This window comes from Lepidochelys olivacea (assembly GCF_965140295.1).
Source record: "Lepidochelys olivacea isolate rLepOli2 genome assembly, chromosome: 7".
Lineage (NCBI taxonomy): Eukaryota > Metazoa > Chordata > Testudines > Cheloniidae > Lepidochelys > Lepidochelys olivacea.
The window spans coordinates 118,746,692-118,764,035 of NC_140417.1; the positions used below are offsets into that span (position 1 = coordinate 118,746,692).

A 17,344-nucleotide genomic window follows, 5' to 3' on the forward strand; every position below is an offset into this window, starting at 1 on the left:
GCAGTGTCTGCCTATTGCAGTGGATAATTAAAACCGTTTTAAACATCTTTAAGGAAAAAGAGATGCAAGCCAATGCATAATTGAAGACTTTTAAATTAAATCTGAGGCATGGGACTAAAATTAAAAACTTTGAGCTGTATCTCATTGTTTTAATACTTCAATTTACATACAAAGACTAGCACTTAATATGGAAAATCCATGATTACAACCTTCTGGGTGAAATTTAAATGGAAAGCTGGAAGGCTGCATCCTTATTAGATTGATTGGGGTGGGCCATAATCAGACATATACCAAAATTCTAATGGCAGTATAAAAGTAACCAAAGTGTAACAATATTTTGCAAACAGCATGGCATGTTGCTAACAAATGCTGAAGTGAAAAGATTCAGAGATCTTGCTGAAAGCATTTAGGTCCTGTGTGTGTTCTAGATTTTTTGCAAGAAATAGGTACGTTTGCTGTGCATAGAGAAGGTGCTATTATATATGTGTTTAAATCCCCAGAGGTCGGGTTTTGTTAGTCACTAGAATGACTTTGAAAACTTACTTACTTATGTCAAAGTGCTTTTATTTTTTAATGGTCTGGTGCTCAAGACACTGGTCTTGGAAGATCTGGATTCAACTAGCTCTGCCACAGGCTTCACTGAGGTCAACAAATCTACTCATGTGCTAAAAGCTAAGCAGATACTTATAGGCTCTGATCTAGCAAAGCACTTATTAGGATTGCAGTGTACCATCTGACGGTTATGCCACACCTTGTAGGTAACATACATTAAATCAGGTTAGCAATGCCAACACAAAGGACTGCTCTTTTCCTGGCTATTATAACAGGTATCTGCCTACCCCAGCGTGACGAATATACAGGGACTGAGTTTAGGGGACCTAACCATAGGTAGCCACCTTTGCAAATTGTGGCCATGCCTCCTAAGAGAGTTTGCATTACAAACCTCTAGAGATGGAGCTGGAAGATGGTGCTCATTCAAGAAGTCGGACTTGGGTTAATGCTCATTGCATTGATGCCCATATGCAAAGCCACAGGAGAAGTGCACTGGGCTTACTGTTTGCTTTACTTGGGTTCTGCGGATCCATATAATCTACCACTACCCTCGTCAACATGCCGAGTACACACCAGAAAAGGCAACAGGCAAGGCTATAGCAAGAAGGATTGGGGGAGTTGGGTGTTTTATTTTTGGTGCCCAGTGTCAGGGATGAGAGCCCGTGGCAGAGCCAGGTTCTGGGTAACCTAACAAGTGCAGCTGGCTTGTAAACTGCCTGATTTGTTACACCGCGGTCCGCCTGATGGGTTGGAAGAGTCATCAGACTGACCCTTAAACCCAACAGCAGCAACAGTTCAGCTGCTGCTAAAAGCATTTGCCCACAGCCAAGATAGCTCCTGCCTTGTTCCAGCCTTGCCAATGCCCTGCTTCATTCCACTTAGCCTGGTTCTGACTCTGGGCTCTGATTTTTGACTTCCTCTCTGACCCTTGGCGCAGGCCTCTGACTAAGTCTCTCATCTTGGGCTCTGATTCCTGGCTACTGATGCCTGCTCTAACCAGTAGGCATGACCACACACATCCCAGTCACTGACATAAGGAAATGTCATATTGTTGCAAAAATCTCTCTTGATAATACCGCCGTGTGCAAACTACTCTTGGGAGCTGCTTGTACACAGCAGTATGGTTTTGCTGTAGGTCTCCCCTGCCCTCAGCAAAGACCTTACACAAGTGATTTAACTTCAAACATCTACTTAAGTCACATTGGTATTAATGATCTTCATAGATTTTAAAAGTCAGATGGGACCCATATGATCATCTAGACTGACTTCCTGCATAACACAGGCCAGAGAACCTCACCTAATTCCTGTATCTCACCCAGTAATTCCTATATCTAGGAGGAACTCATAGACTTTAAGGTCAGAAGGACCATTTAGTCTGACCTGCACATCGCAGGCCACAGAACCTTACTCACTCCTAAAATAGACCCCTAACCTCTGGCTGAGTTACTAAGGTCCTCAAATCATGGTTTAAAGACTTCAAGTTACAGAGAATCCACCATTTACACTAGGTTAAACTGCAAATGACCCATGCCAAATGTTGCAGAGGAAGGCAAAAAAGCCCCAGGGTCTCTGGCAATCTGAGCTGGGGTGGGGGGGATTTCCTTTTCAACCCCAAAAATGGCAGTTAGTTAGATCCTGAGCATGTGGGCAAGATCCACCAGGCAGACATCTGGGAAAGAATTCTCTGTAGAAACTCAGAGCCCTCCTGTCCTGTCTCTACCAGTTGGGGATTTTTGCTATTGGCAATCGCCAATGAGTCACATGCCATTGTAGGCAATCTTATCATACCCTACCTTCCATAAATTTATCAAGCTCAGTCTTGAAGCTAGTTAAGTTTTTGCCCCGACTGCTTCCCTTGGAAGGCTGTTCCAGAACTTCACTCCTCTGATGGCTAATTTTGAGTCTAAATCTGTTGATGACCAGTTTATAGCTATTTGTTGTTGCCCTCATTGGCGCTTAACTTAAATGATTCTTCTATGTCCCTTGTGTTTATCCCTCTGATGTATTTATAGAGAACAATCGTATCTCCCCTCAGCCTTCTTTTGGTTAGGCTAAACAAGCCAAGCTCTTTGATTCTCCTCTAATAACGTAGGTTTTGCATTCCTCAGATCATCCTAGGAGCCCTTCTCTACACCTGTTCCAGTTTGAATTAATCTTTCTCAAATATGGCAGACCAGAACTGCACACAGTATTCCAGCTGAGGTCTCACCAGAGCCTTGCATAATGGTACTAACGCTTCCCTGTCTCTACTGGAAATACCGCACCTAATGCATCGTAGGATTACATTAGCCTTTTTCATGGCCACATCACACTGATGGCTAATAGTCATCCTGTGATCAACCAATACACACAGGTCTCGCTCCTCCTCTGTCACTTCCAAATGATAAATCCCCATTTTATAGCAAAAATTCTTGTTGTTAATCCCTAAATGTATGACCTTTCACTTTGCACTATTAAATGTAATCCCATTTCTAGAACTCCAGTTCACAAGGTCATCCAGGTCGTCTTGTATGATATTCCGGACCTCCTCCATATTGGCAATACCTCCCAACTTTGTCATCTACAAATTTTATTAGCGCACACTCACTTTTTGTACCAAAGTCAGTAATAAGAATGTTAAATAAGATTAGTCCCAATACCGATCCCTAAGGAACTCCACTAGAAACCTTCCTTCAGCCTGACAGTTCACCTTTCAGTATTAACCATTGTAGTCTCCCTTTTAACCAGTTCCTTATCCACCTTTCAATTCTCATATTAATCCCCATTTTCTCCAATTTAACTAATAATTTCCCATGTGGAACTGTATCAGATGCCTTACTGAAGTCCAGGTAGATTAAGCTCATGCTTAAATGCAGTAGATCTAAAGTTAAGATCATGCTTAAGATCTTTGCTGAATCAAACCTTATTCCATAACTTATTTCTCAGCCAATCTTCTCAAGCATAGCAACATCTCACTGACGACTATGTACACTGCTAAGTTAAATAAAAACACTCTGATTGTACTACAGAGCCTGTGCTAGGGTAGATACTGCACACGCCAACAGAAGACATAGCATATGACCGGCATAGCTACCCCACCTCCCTGAACGACGTTAGCTACATGGACAGAAGCCCTCTTTGGCTGGCATAGGTCTGTCTACAGCAGGGGTTTTGTCAGCATAGTTATTTTGCTAGGGGGTGGGTTTTACTCATGCCTTGGACCAACTCAGCTATGCCAATATAAGTTTTAAGTGTAGACCGGGCATAAAGCAAATTTATTTAAGGGCTTGTCTACACATGAAAATTAATCTGGAATAAGGTAAGGAATAAGGTATTTAAAGTGGATTAGCTATTCCTGATGAACAATTTCTGATTAGCTCCATGTTTGGATGCCTGTATTACAGAATAAAAGCATCCACAAATACAGTTAATCAGGAATAGCTATTCCAGAATAAATTCCTGCACACACAAGCCCATAGAGTTTGCAAAGAGCACCTGCAGTTCTTCTTAACATATGAGAAGATAAGAATGGCCATAGTGGTCTATCTAGCCCAGTGTCCTCTCTTCTGACTTTGGCCAGTGCCGCATGCTTGAGAGAGAATGAATAGGACAATTATTGAGAGATCCATCCCTTGTAGTCCAGTGACAGCTTCTAGTAGTCAGAACATGGGATTGCATCCCTGACCATCTTGGCTAATAGCCATTGATGGACCTATCCCCCATGAATTTATCTAGTTCTTTTTTGAGTCTAGTTATATTTTTGGACTTCACAACATCCTCTGGCAACGAGTTCCACAGGTTGATTGTGTAGTATGTGAAGAAGTACTTCCTTATGTTCGTTTTAAACCGGCTACCTATTAATTTTATTGGGTGACCAGTGGTTCTTGTGTTATGTGCATGGGTCAATAACACTTTTTTTCTCCTCATCATTCATGATTTTATAGATCTGTCAGCCCGCCCTTAGACATCTCTTTTCCAAGCTAAACTGTCCCAGTCTTTTTAATCTCACCTCAGATGGAAGATTTACATCCCCCTAATCATCTTTGGTGCCCTTCTCTGTACTTTTTCCTAGTTTGCTAGATCTCTTTTGAGATGGGATGACCAGAACTGCACACAGTATTCAGGATGTGGGTGTACCATGGATTTATATAGAGGCACTATGATATTCTGTGTCTTACTATCTCTTTCCTAATGGGTTCCTAACATGCTGTTAGTTTTTTTGACGGCCACTGCACATTGAGCAGATATTTTCAGAGAACTATCTCCAATGACTCCAGATCTTTGTCTTTAATGATAACAGCTAATTTAGACCCCAGCATTTTGCATGTGTGTATATATAGAGAAAACCTGTTGTAGTGGTTTGTTTGTTTGTTTGTTTATCTAATCACTTATATTGTCCTTGTCATCGAAGTATCTCAGCACCTCACGAGCAATGATTTTTATCCTCACAATCCCCTGGGAAGGTAGGGCAGTGCTATGCTGCCTAGAAAGTGAGGTTACATGATTTGCCCAGAGTCACACAGGAACTCAGACAGAGCCAGGAATGTGATACAGAAGCCCCAGTCCACAAGACCCATCCCTAATCACAAGACCATCCTATCTTCAAACCTGATTCCCCCAAACTAGGGCAGCAGGTCTGTATTGACCTTGTCACTTCTGTCCACACAACCCTGGAAGTGAAATCTTTGGGCGGAGAACAAGTGTGAGGGATTCAGCTCAAAATGTCATTTTTCTGCCTCCCCACCCAGCCCAACAACTTAAAACAATACAAAATTAGACCTACCTGGAAACAGGTGCTTCTTTTAATAACTTTTATTAGGGCATCCAGGTGACAGCCCCTTTTGGAAAAATAAGGAAACAAAATTAAAGAAAATTCCATATACTTTCATCCCAATGGTATGCACTGTCCTAAATTGTTAATCTAATGGCTTTCTTCCAGATGAAGGATCCAGGCACCGGCAAAGGCTCCAGTGTGCCAGACTGTATAAGAGGTGGCTCTGTAGCAAGAGAAGGAGAGTGTAACTGCATTGCCCAGTAATCACAGCGGTCCTATTGAGAGGCACTTTCAAAAGTGGCTTTTAGTAGTGACTATGTACAGAGTTAAGACGAGTTACAGTGTCCCACCTGGAAGGTTGGCCTACAACAGTCACTGGCTGTTTCTGTGTGTCTTGTCAGCCTGTTGAAAATGGACCGTACTGGATACAACACCACAGCAGTGAGATGAGAGCATTCCATTGATGTTTCCAGAGCATGAGAAACAGGGTCTCCCTGCAAGCATGTGTCTGAATCACGTCTCTGCTCCTTGTCCTTTTCAAAGAGCACTGGCTTATCAAAAATGCTATTGGTCGGTAAAGCTGTGTGTAAAGACACAAATCCATGTGGGTCCTTGGGTTTTAGGTTTGTTCATTTCCTCTGCCTGTTCTTACACAAAGAGCTCCCCGCTGAATGTCTTGGATGTGGAGCTCATTGTGGCTGTGTGTACAAAAAGCAAGTTCAGTCACTAGTGTGGAATATCAACCCACATAACAGGCTTTCTCCAGGTAACGGGGTTTCTGCTCTTGCATGGAACATGGAGCTCCTGGCTGTGTTTTTTTGCTTATGTGCTTCCTTTTTTATTTTTAATGATAACCAGAAGTGCCAGGTAGGCAACCCAGGAGACGAATATCCTCAGCTTTACCCACAGAAGAGCAGCACCAGGCATACCCTACACCTGTACTGCTGGGACCGTCTCTAGGCAGGAGGAGGGGATTTTAGTCACCAGGCCTGTTCAGTCCTCAGCCTGACCCAGCCAACATGGGGACCAATTAGTGCTGATGGTTTTTATGAGGTGGACACCTGTGTAGTAGAGAACTTCCAGCGCATTTCAAACAGGCCACTGAACAGCTCTTAGCCAGGTAACAGTCATTACGAGCTAGGTGAAAGGGATCACAGGCTGTTGCAAAATCCCTGAACCATCCTGAGTTGCTCTCTGAAATCACTCCCTGTAGCTGTTCAGCCCAATCTTTTCCACAGTCTGAAGTCCGTGGGAGTAGGTTCAGGCCACTAGTGAAGTCCAGTCAAAGAGTCGTTTTCCTTATTGACTTCTTCCCCATTGTCATAGGGTGACGTCCAAAGGATGATCATTCAGGTGGATTTTGGAGATGGCATCGCTGTGTCGTACGTCAATCTCAGCTCGACGGAGGACGGGATCAAGCACGTCTACCAGAATGTGGGCATATTCCGAGTGACCGTGCAGGTGGCAAACAGCCTGGGATTGGACAGCACTGTCCTGTACTTACATGTAACTTGTATGTTATTACTGTGTTTGGTTTACAACATATCTTAAAGAAACATTACATTCTCTTAGAGGCTCCCTGTCTGAGAGAAGACCTTCTGAGACATGTGCAGAGTCAGAGAGAATGAACTTTTGTCCTTCCCTAAACTGAGAGCCAGAGAATCCAAAAATTATTCACAGATAATGGCCAAGTTTTTTTTTAAAAAAACAGCTCTTCATTTTTAGTGCCTCAAATTTCAGGTCCCCAGCTTGAGATGCCTTAAAGAAAGGGATCTGATTTTCAAAGGGCAGGTGCTCAATGCTTTCTGAAAATTAGGCTCCTTTAAGATGTCTCAAAATGGGAAGACAAAAATGGAGGCATCCAGAATCGCTGGCTACTTCTAAAAATTTTGACCTGTATGTATACATAGGAATCATATGCCCACTGGTGAAATGCAGCCACTTCTGGAGTGGAAATCACCCTTTCTGTCATGATGGAAACCAAATTTCTGAATCTGGAGAAAGTTACAAGAAAAATAATATCTTCCACTGCTTTTCTTTCTAACTTCCTTATATCTCAATTGCTGCCAATTTAAAACCCAAATTTTCCTATACCCCTAGATAGAGTTCATGTTATTTCCCTTTTAGTCTGGTTAAGCGTTGGTTCAAGCCACAAAGTTCTGACCCATCTCTGAACTTTCCCAGAGTTCTCCTGAAGGTTTAGCTCGAGGATTCTGTGTGGGGGTGGGGGGTGGAAAACGGAGTTGTGGGTTGTTGTTTTTTATTGTACGTGCATGTTGTTTAGAAAGGAAGTGCTAAACCCTGGAAATATGGCTACAGAAATTGTTCTTAATTAATACCTGACACTTTTATAGCATACTTCTTTCAGAGGATCCCAAAGTGTTCAATAAGTTCCTATACAGAGATTGCAACTTCGAGGTTATTTTATTCACCAGGAATGCAGCTGTTCCTAGGGTGCAAGGCAGCAGCTGTTTAACAGTGCCCAACAACACTCCAAACAGTTCAGGGCAGAGTGAAGTATAATCCTATAGTTACAGAAAACTGCAGGGGGAACTTAGCTGGAACAATGGGGCTTACAGCTCTTCTCTTGTGAAAGGTGCCATGGTAGATTTAAGGTGAGCTTTTTCAAAAGCTACCTGAGGGACTTAGGAGTCCAAGCCCCCCAGAAGGTCTTTGGAAAATCACTCCTCTTAATGATCGCAGGTGATCAGGAACCCAGTTTTATGCCTCCTGTGAAAGATGGCACCTTCTGCAGCATGGTACTTCCTGGCATCATCCTGGGGCATTGAGTCCAAAAATAATGCCTTAGAGAAACGAAACTCCTTTCCTCTTAAACTACTCTAACTTGGGAGTCACATTTTGGGACTTAAGCCATGTGGTTCCTTACACTGAGGCGTTGACAGTTGGAGGGAATTTCTCAGTTTTGGGGCCAATGCTGAGTTGTATTTTTTTTCTTAGCTGGCAGAATATTTGCCCTTGTGTAGAGCTAGTGACCCCTATTGCAATTGGACGGACAGAGGCCTCTGTGAAGGCAAAAGATGCAGTGTTCGAGTTTTGTTTAACGCTCCTATGCAGCGTTGACTGATCAGTTGTGGTGTAGGTTTGGATCTCAAGACAAACAGCTGGCTACACCTTGTTCTCTGAGGAAAAGCCAATTCTTTGCTCCCTCTGAGCCTCCCTTGCCTGCTCCTGTTTATGGATAGGTCAGTGGATTGCAAGCCAGGCGTCATTTCTAATAGCTTGTGAAGATCCCTGGAAACAAATGGAGAATTGTTTCTGTGGTAATATTTCCAGGGAGGTTCTGACAGCTTCCCGCACACAGGCTTTGTAATCAGCTGCAGCTTAACAAGAGGAGTTTTCAGAGGGATGATCATCATTGTGCTTGTCTTGTTTGCGAACTAATGAGGCCACATGATACAATAGCTGTTTTCTTATGCAGGCTACAAGCGGGAAAGAGAAAGCAGTTGTCTAATTCAGCCACCTGCACTAATTAGCTGTCTGGCCAGCTGATCTAATGAGCCTGTAGTTTTTGGACACTACAAAGTGATACTTAAAAAGGTGGCCTTTGTATCTTTTTTTTAAGTGAGACGAGAGATAATTTTCAAAATGGCCTAAGTGACTTAGGGGCCTAAGTCATGTAATGTAGCAAAAATATATTATTTTTGTAATAGAAATAAGCCCAATATTCACTAGAATCACTTAGATAATCTGAAATGTCATTAAAAGTCTGTACGCAATAAGGGTTTTCTGATGGGCCATTCATTGTGGCATGCCTTTATCCCATTAAATTCACCCGTATAATAGATTAGATATAACATGTATATTTCATTCACCACCCATTACCCTTGGCACTTCCCTGATCCTGCAGCAGTCTGTGCAGACCTGGTCCCCTTGGGCCAAGGTGGAATAGCATTAATTTGCCCTAGCTATTACCAGCTGCAAACAGCCACATTGGGCTGGAAACAAAGATCATTCAAGGGGAACGGGGACATTTTTGCCACACATTTTCCTATAGGCCCCAGTTCCCCTGCTATGCCAGCTGCAGGGAACTGGCATGGCATAAGAATCCTTCCACCTACTCTGCACCACTAGAATCTCCTTTCCACCGGAGACCTATGGGCTGTTTAAACTGGCCTGAGGCCCAGATTACACCAGTGGTTGTAGGCCATTTCTGATTGTAAGCCATTTCTCTAGCAACAAGGCCATCTATGAGTCATCTGAGCAGGCATTTAAGGTCAGCAACAAACTTATTCAGTCTCCCTGCCTGTTGCTTTAACTTTTGAAAATGATGTAGCCTGTGTAAGGGGACTGTTGGCCCCTTACTAACATTCAGTGGGGGTGTTTTAGTTGCTAGGTCCCAGTACTAAAAGGGGGAAGGGTCAATGGGGAATCAGGACTCTGAGACTGACAGCCCCCAGGTACAATGAGGAGAGGCCAATGCTCCTGGTCAGCCTGAATGACAGGGCGGGCAGGTTAATCAGGGAGTCAGGAGACCAGGGAGGTCCCGTCCTCTGTATGAGCTGGATTTGCCTGGGTCAGACAGAGTAGAGCTGAGCTAAGGAGAAAGTAGGGGCAGAGCTGTGCCAGATCCAGAGGGACCAGAAAAGCAGCCCAGAGAGAGCAGACCCTGTCCTGGGAGCAGAGCTGCAGCCCCAAAGCCAGAGGCACAGCCCAGAGAGAGCAGACCTGTCCTGGGAGCAGAGCTGCAGCAACCAGAGCCAGAGGGGCCAGAAAAGCAGCCCAGGAAGCAGGTCAGTGCTGGGAGCAGAGTCACAGGAGCAGCCTGCAGAGCAGACCTGCCCTGGGAGCAGAGCTGCAGCCACCAGAGCCAGAGGGGCCAGAGAAGCAGCCCAGGGAGCTGGAGGCAGAGCAGCAGCAGCCGTGCAGAGACCGAGTGGTGGGGCTGGGGCTGGAGCAGTCCGGAGCTGGGTGCGGTGAGCAGCTGGGGGCACCGAGGGGGACCCTGGGCAGCAGGCCCAGCACAGGGAGACGCCTCAGCCAAGAGGCTCTGCAGGCCGGGCTTGGATCGTAACCCCGACAGGGCGGGGGCGACACTGGGACGAAGGGTCCTACCACTTGGAACCTGAGAGCGTGTGACGACCACCAGAGCAAGTGTCCAACCCGCAACATCCCCGCAGCACGGCCAGGGCCGGAGCAGGAGGCCTGGGACTTACAAGGAACAGACTGTGAACTGCCCTGACGTTCCAGAGACACTGTTTGTGATGTTCCCTGCCACAGAGCGGGTGATGTGGTTCCTTTCACCTTTCCCATTTTCCCTTATTCTTTTTAAAATTAATTGTTGATTAAATAACTTTAACTTGTATGTAATGGTCAGTGGGTCAGAGTAGTGCCCAGGGCAGAGAGAGCACCCCGGAGTGGGGACACCCTAGCCCCTGTCCTAGGTGACCACAGCAGGGTTGGGGGTCGAGCCCCACAGGAATCCTGGGCCCAGCCTTGTTGGGGTTATGAGGACTCTGCCAGACAGGAGAGTGGAAGGGGAGTCCTCAAGGGCAGAGAGGCCTCTGGGTAAAGGAAGTGGGAGCGAGGACTCAGATCCTTTCACTAGCCCACTTCACCAGGGTAGTGCAGAAGCCAGGAAAGTTCCTCACAATAGTGGGACTATTCCCCCGCTTACACCTGTTAAAGAGACTCTAGGTACAGGCCAACCCTACACAGATTATGTTCTCAGTACCAGTTGTGTGCACCCAAAGAGTCTTCTAAGGGCACGGATGGTGTTTTGGGGCAAGATGCAGAGTGGTAGTAATGAAATGGCTCATAAACTGCATGTAAAACTTGGAAGTGCAATTCTATTGTAACTGGACAAGACTTCTCTTCCTATCACATAGACCTATATATGGAGTGACACAGCACCACCTGCTGTTCAACCAATGCACTCCAAACAGCCTGTCCATTTTCTCCAGTTCTATATTGGAATGCAGATGTTAAAATAATATGGGCCTTTGTGGATGAGCCTTTCTTTTCCTATCATAACAAGGAAGCAGTGAAGGCCTGAAAGGGCATTAAAGACTCGATGCAGAGCCGGGCCCTTTGCATGGCCTCCTCAGCACTATTCCATCCAGCAGTGTAGGAGATAAGCTAGCATCAGTGAGAACTAGGTGTTGGAGCTGACCCAGGGTATGGTCCTGTTAATTGCTCTTCCACTGCCATTTTGGATGCCTGACATTCTCCCTCCTTTGCACTTTCTGCTGCCCCTGGACACTTAGTGAATACAAAACAAGGCCACCTCATCTGAAATACACAAAGGGCTGGATAATGATTAATTTCAGTTCTCACCTCCTACCTGAGACTAGACTAGACTAGTGATTTCCCCTGTGGCTGTGGATTCTGGTAGGGGAATACTTTTGACAATATACAGAGGTATAGGACAAAATCTTGCAGTGCTTCCGAAGCGTGAGAAAAACAGGAGCATTCAGCCACTCCTGGAGGTGTGGCAGGGGGTTCATCAGCAGCCATCAGAATACAGATTACCCATAATCCTGGCCTGCAACAACCCCGTGGCAGTCTGATCCTGAATGCCCCTGGATCATAGGGTGGTGCTGTGTGGTGTTAAAACAGTTGCCATGTTTATACCCCAGAGAGGGCTGCATTTCACGGGTGTGTCACAGAGCCGCATTCCACACCTTATGAACAGTAATGTACACCTTCTGAGCTGGTACCATTTTGCACCCACTCTGCACGGGTGTAAAAAGTGGGGAATCCTCTGGTGATCCTTGAGGGTGAATAACGCACTATAAATGATGCTATATATGTGTATGAAATCATTTGGGAAGTCCTTGTGTCAAATATTGACTCCTTTTAATAGAGCAGCCAGATCACGCGTGGATACTGAAATCAGTCCACAAGTGCCCATTTCAGTGTTTGGAGCCTCTGGGTAAGGAATTTGAACTGAGCCTATATTGGAGAACTGTGCCCCCAAATTACCTTGTGGTTCTGGGTTTCTCTCTCTTTCTTTAAGGACCACACTTCTGTTCTCCAGAAGAACGACAGTGACAGACATAGAAAACAATCCATAAAACAAGTTGTGATTACAGACCCATGTCTCCTCATTTTCCCATCACAAATGGGAGAAAGGAACAGCCAGCTAGAGTGACCAGATGTCCCGATTTTTTTGGAACAGTCCAGATATTTGGGGCTTTGTGTTATACAGGCACCTATTATCCCCCACCCGCTGTCCCAATTTCTCATACTTGCTGTCTGGTCACCCTAGCCAGGGCATGTTTCAAAGTAAATGTTATTTGTCCATTAAACTACAACACGTGGCTACGCTAAGGAAATAAAAGGCACAGTGTAGATGAGAGAAAAGGACCACAGGGGAGAGGAAAAGTAGAGTTAAAAGGAAGGGATAAGTGGGATAGATGCTTTGGTGGAGGCCCTAAACTGATACAAATCCATGTAGCTCCACTGAAGTTCACAAAGCGATACCAATTTCCAGCACCTGATATCTGGCTCCTTAGGAATGGATCCAAGTATTTGTAATATTATTATACTTCTATTAGTGCTTATTCATGCAAATTCTAGGGTCTTCCCAGGTAGCCCACATAGTGTGACTGTCTCCCTCTAATGGGTAGTCCATGTATATAGATGTATGAGTTTGATACAGTCTTTGAGCTGTAGAGGTGGGGTTCTTTAGTTCAGGTAGTAGCAATTCCTATTTTTAGATGCATGGGTCCCAAATGACTTCCCCAGCAACAGTACGAAACCAGAACACTTTGCATATGGTGCCCCATGTGACTTTCCTCTTCATTTCTCATCCGAAAAGGTGGAGGATCCAGTGTCAGACCCACATTTTGATGCCTAAGAGAGGGCATTCACCCCATTTGCCACTGCTTCTGTCTCCGCAGGCCCCCTGGAACATGTTCATTTGTCTCTCCCGTTTGTTACTACCAAGAACAAAGAGGTCAACGCTACGGCGGTATTGTGGCCCAGTCAGGTGGGCACGCTGACTTACATTTGGTGGTTCGGGAACAACACTGAGGTTTGTATGTCCCTACAGAACTGTAGCAAACCATTCCAGGAGGAATATGTGTCCGGGAGTGGGCAGGGCCTGTGAATACTCTTGAATAGTGAATAAACCCATTACAGGTCAGAGCAGTCAGGATTCGGCACTTTGCTCTACAAAAATAAGAACATAGGCATTGCCAATCTGGATCAGTTCCATGGTCCCTCTAGTCCAGTGCCTTGTCTCTGACAGTGGCCAACACCAGATGCTTCAGAGAAAGATGTAAACTACCCCACAGCAGGCAGATGTGGGATAAACTCCCCTCCCCTATCTATGCAAATCAGCATTTTTTTAAACTACTTAGCTATCTCTGTGTAAGGATCATTTGAATTGTGTGCAAATTCCTAACCCCCTATTGAATAATGCTATGGGGATCTTATTGCAAAGTGGGCTAAAAAGTTTTTTTTCTTCCTTTAACTAAAATACAAATTTGACAATTTTTACAAAACTATCAATGCTGAAGTTTTCTGTTCATTTTGGCGGTGAGATATCCTGTCGGCTCACAAAAATGCCCTGACAGGCACCATGGCGCCCGCAGGCACCGGGTTGGGGACCCCCTGCTCTAAACCAATGCAAAGTTCTCATTTTGTCTGTTAAACTATGTATGCAAGAATTCTTCATTACCACACTCTGGGGATGCAAAATGATACATAGTACATCTGTCTGGCTACGGACGCTACTTACCATAAATAGAGCACATACAACTTTCTGCTGTCTCTTTAGTTAGGATGCTTGCAAATCTTACCAGGTGCTTTGTAATTGTTATTTATCTGTATTGCGGAAGTACCCAAAGGCCCCGATTAGATTCTGAGGATGAGATTTTCATAAATGCATAGATGGTCAGGCCAGAAGGGAGCATTAGATCATCTTGTGTGATCTCCTGCATAGCAAGGCCCTATAATTTTACTCTGTAATCTCTACATTAGCCTGTGTCTTGTGACTGAGCTAGAGCATAGTTTTAGATAGCCATCTGATCTTGATTTAAAAACATCCAAATGTTTATCTACCACATGTGGAGAATCTACCACATCCTTTGGCAAGTTGTTCCAATGGTTAATTACCCTGTTTAAAAATTGCATCTTCTTTCTAACTTGGATTTATCTAGCTTCAACTTCCAGTCACTGGATCTTGTCCTGCCTTTATCTGTTAGATTGAAGAACCCTGTAGTGTCAGATATCTTCTCCCCATGGAGGTACTTACAGACTGTGATTGTCACCTCTTACCCTCCTGTCTGAGAAATCAAGCTCATTAGTGACTAGTGCTGGCCGAACGGCTCCCATTGAAGTCAAGGGGAGTTTTACCATTGACCACAATGGGAGCAGAGTTAGACTAACTGTGGGTGCTTTTGAAAATCCAAACTAGTAAAGGAATACGGGAGGTTATAGCAGTGGCTGCTGGGTGTGGTCAGAAAGGCTGTATGGCAAGCACTAGTGTAGTGTCTTAACAAACGTAAATGGTAGCCTAGAGTTCCTGGAGTGGAGACATTGTGTAACCGTGAGCAACTCCTTCAGATAAATGGTGACACTCCATTGCTCACAAGGAGGCAAGTATAGGAGGCCCATATCTGCCCTAAACCCTTCATTCTAGTAACAGTGGTGTCCTGGAGAATACCTTAGGCTATTGAGGGAGAAATCTGGGTCAGTTCCCAGCTCTGTTACCGACTCTGTGCGGCCTGGGGCAGGCCACTTTGTTCCTCTCTCTGTTGGCTCCCCAGCTGTACAATGGGGATAATGATCTTTTCTTCCCATTTGCTTGTTTAGACTGTAAGCCCTTTGATGGCACCTTACTTGTTCACAGCACCTAACGCAATTGGGCCCTGGTCTTGTTTGTGGCCTTTTGGTGCCACCGTAATACAACTGATAGAAGAGAGTTCTAAATGACAGATTTTTTTTTTCCATCCATAAAAACCTTTCAAGTTCTCTGGTTATAAACTTAGGATGGAGAAACCAGTCAAGGAGTAAAGAGTCTCTCAATCATCCTCCCCCGTCGATCCAACACACTATATGCCTAACCTCCCTCCTGTTTGGAGTAGCCAGAGCTAGGACTTCTGGAATCGGGAAGATCAGATGGCAGCCTAATTGCCCCTTTTCTCATGTGTTTGCAGCCACTGGTCACCCTGGAGGGGAGCATCACATTCACGTTCTCTGTGGAAGGGATGAACACGATCACGGTACAGGTCTCGGCAGGGAACACCATTCTGCAGGACACAAAGACTATTGCAGTATATGGTGAGCTCTTACCCCTTTATTTTTCTGTTGCTTTTCTCCCCCCCCACCCCCCCCCAGCAAAGCAATGATGGCATTGCTCAGCACGGGATGCGGGATGAGAATTTAGCTGCACAGATGTACCCAGAACAACGGTGTGCTGCGTTTGTGACACATCAGTAGTCCCTACAGCAACGTACTGGACCCAACTCTTATTAAAAAGAGAAGCCTTGCAGTATTGCTCCAAAAATGCTTTAGGGCAGATTCTGCTCTCAATTACACTGATGTAAATCAGGAATAATTTCTCTGAAGGCAATTGGAGTTAATCCAGATTTACACCGGTCTCAAGAGGATTTGTACTTGCTCTGCATTTTACTGTAGAGCCACTTCTAGGTGATTACTGCACAGTAGAACCTCAGATTAACAAACATCAGAGTTACAAACTGACCAGTCAACCACACACCTCATTTGGAACCAGAAGTACGCAATCAGGCAGCAGCAGAGACCAAAAATATAAAAAGCACATACAATACAGTACTTTGTTAAACATAAACTACTAAAAAGATAAAGGGAACACAGTGTTTTCCTTCTGCATACTGAAGTTTCAAAGCTGTATTAAGCCAATGTTCAGTTGTAAACTTTTGCAAGAACAACCATAAAGTCTGGATCAGAGTTTTGAACATTTCAGAGATACGAACCACCTCCGTTCCAGAGGTGCTTGGAACTCTGAAGTTCTACTGTAATATTTTCAAATGTGGCCATTGGAAAAGTGGATTATGTTACTGACTGGCTGAACTCCACTGATGAGCAGATGTTTTGTCTCGGTATGCGCAAAAGCTGCATGGATCTGTGTCCATTAGAACATACATCTTAGTGTGCACAATTGACTATTGTCTTTTCCCCTGTATTGCAAGCACAGATCACAGTGATATGCTGGATGGTCTCCCAGATTTGGGCTATTTCATGCCTCCAGTGGAATTACCTCCTCTCTAGATACCATTCAATCAGGCGTTTATCCCTGGACCTCACAAAAATACTCCTGATAGCAATGTTTTGTTTCCCCTGTGGAGTGGAGCAGATTAGGCCGTGTGTCCGGTATTTTCACAGACATTTCCACACTCACTCTCCATTCAGATGGTTATGTCTGTTAAGAACCGTGCTGTGTTACCAACACCCTGCATGGGCTGGATTCTCAGCTAGGCTGGAGCGCTCTCCAGGTCATTTGGGCCCTTGTGCAAACTTAGGGCAGCCTTAGAGCTGCTTTCAGTTGCACCTGATGGCAGCAGCCCTCCCCCCCCCTTCCCCCGGGGTCATTCCAGCAGCCAATTCAGTGCTCTGATCACACCCTCTTTCCCTGCCCCATCCGCCACACAACTTTTTTTCTGAGGGCCACGAGGTGAGGTGGTGGGGATGACATCAACCCCCTACCATGCCTCTGCTGGAGGTTGGGAACAGGTGGTAATTCTGACACACTCCCTGCCCTAGGAATTGGAAGGAGCCAGGGGGTGCCTGGTTGGATGGGTAGAATACCCCTATGCTGGGGAAATACCCAAGAAACTAGTAAAGTCAGCGTTACAACCCCTTCATGCTGCTGGAGCATGGTAAAGAGGTTGTATCATGGCTGAGATGCTGGCACAGGGTAGTTTTCTAGTGCAAGGTACGTATGGGTCCAGTGAAGTGTATATACTATTAGTAGGTTGGCTAACTGCCTCCAACCTTGCTCATGGGAGATTCCCCAACCCTTAGCTCCAGCCCTGGGAAACGGGATTCATCACAGATTAAAGGGGAAATGATTTGGGGCAACTCTTCTTTAAA

General features: G+C 45.1%; 1 protein-coding gene across 2 annotated transcripts in view; it reads left to right on the forward strand.

The window, feature by feature from the left end:
* SORCS1 (sortilin related VPS10 domain containing receptor 1) overlaps positions 1-17,344 on the forward strand; it is a 428,683-nt gene that overhangs the window by 379,044 nt on the left and 32,295 nt on the right. For both annotated transcript variants that reach the window (XM_084634878.1, XM_084634879.1), the window contains exons 19-21: positions 6,632-6,818; positions 13,168-13,301; positions 15,430-15,553. In XM_084634878.1, coding sequence (XP_084491004.1) covers positions 6,632-6,818; positions 13,168-13,301; positions 15,430-15,553 — 445 coding nt within the window. The remainder of the gene's footprint in view (positions 1-6,631; positions 6,819-13,167; positions 13,302-15,429; positions 15,554-17,344) is intronic.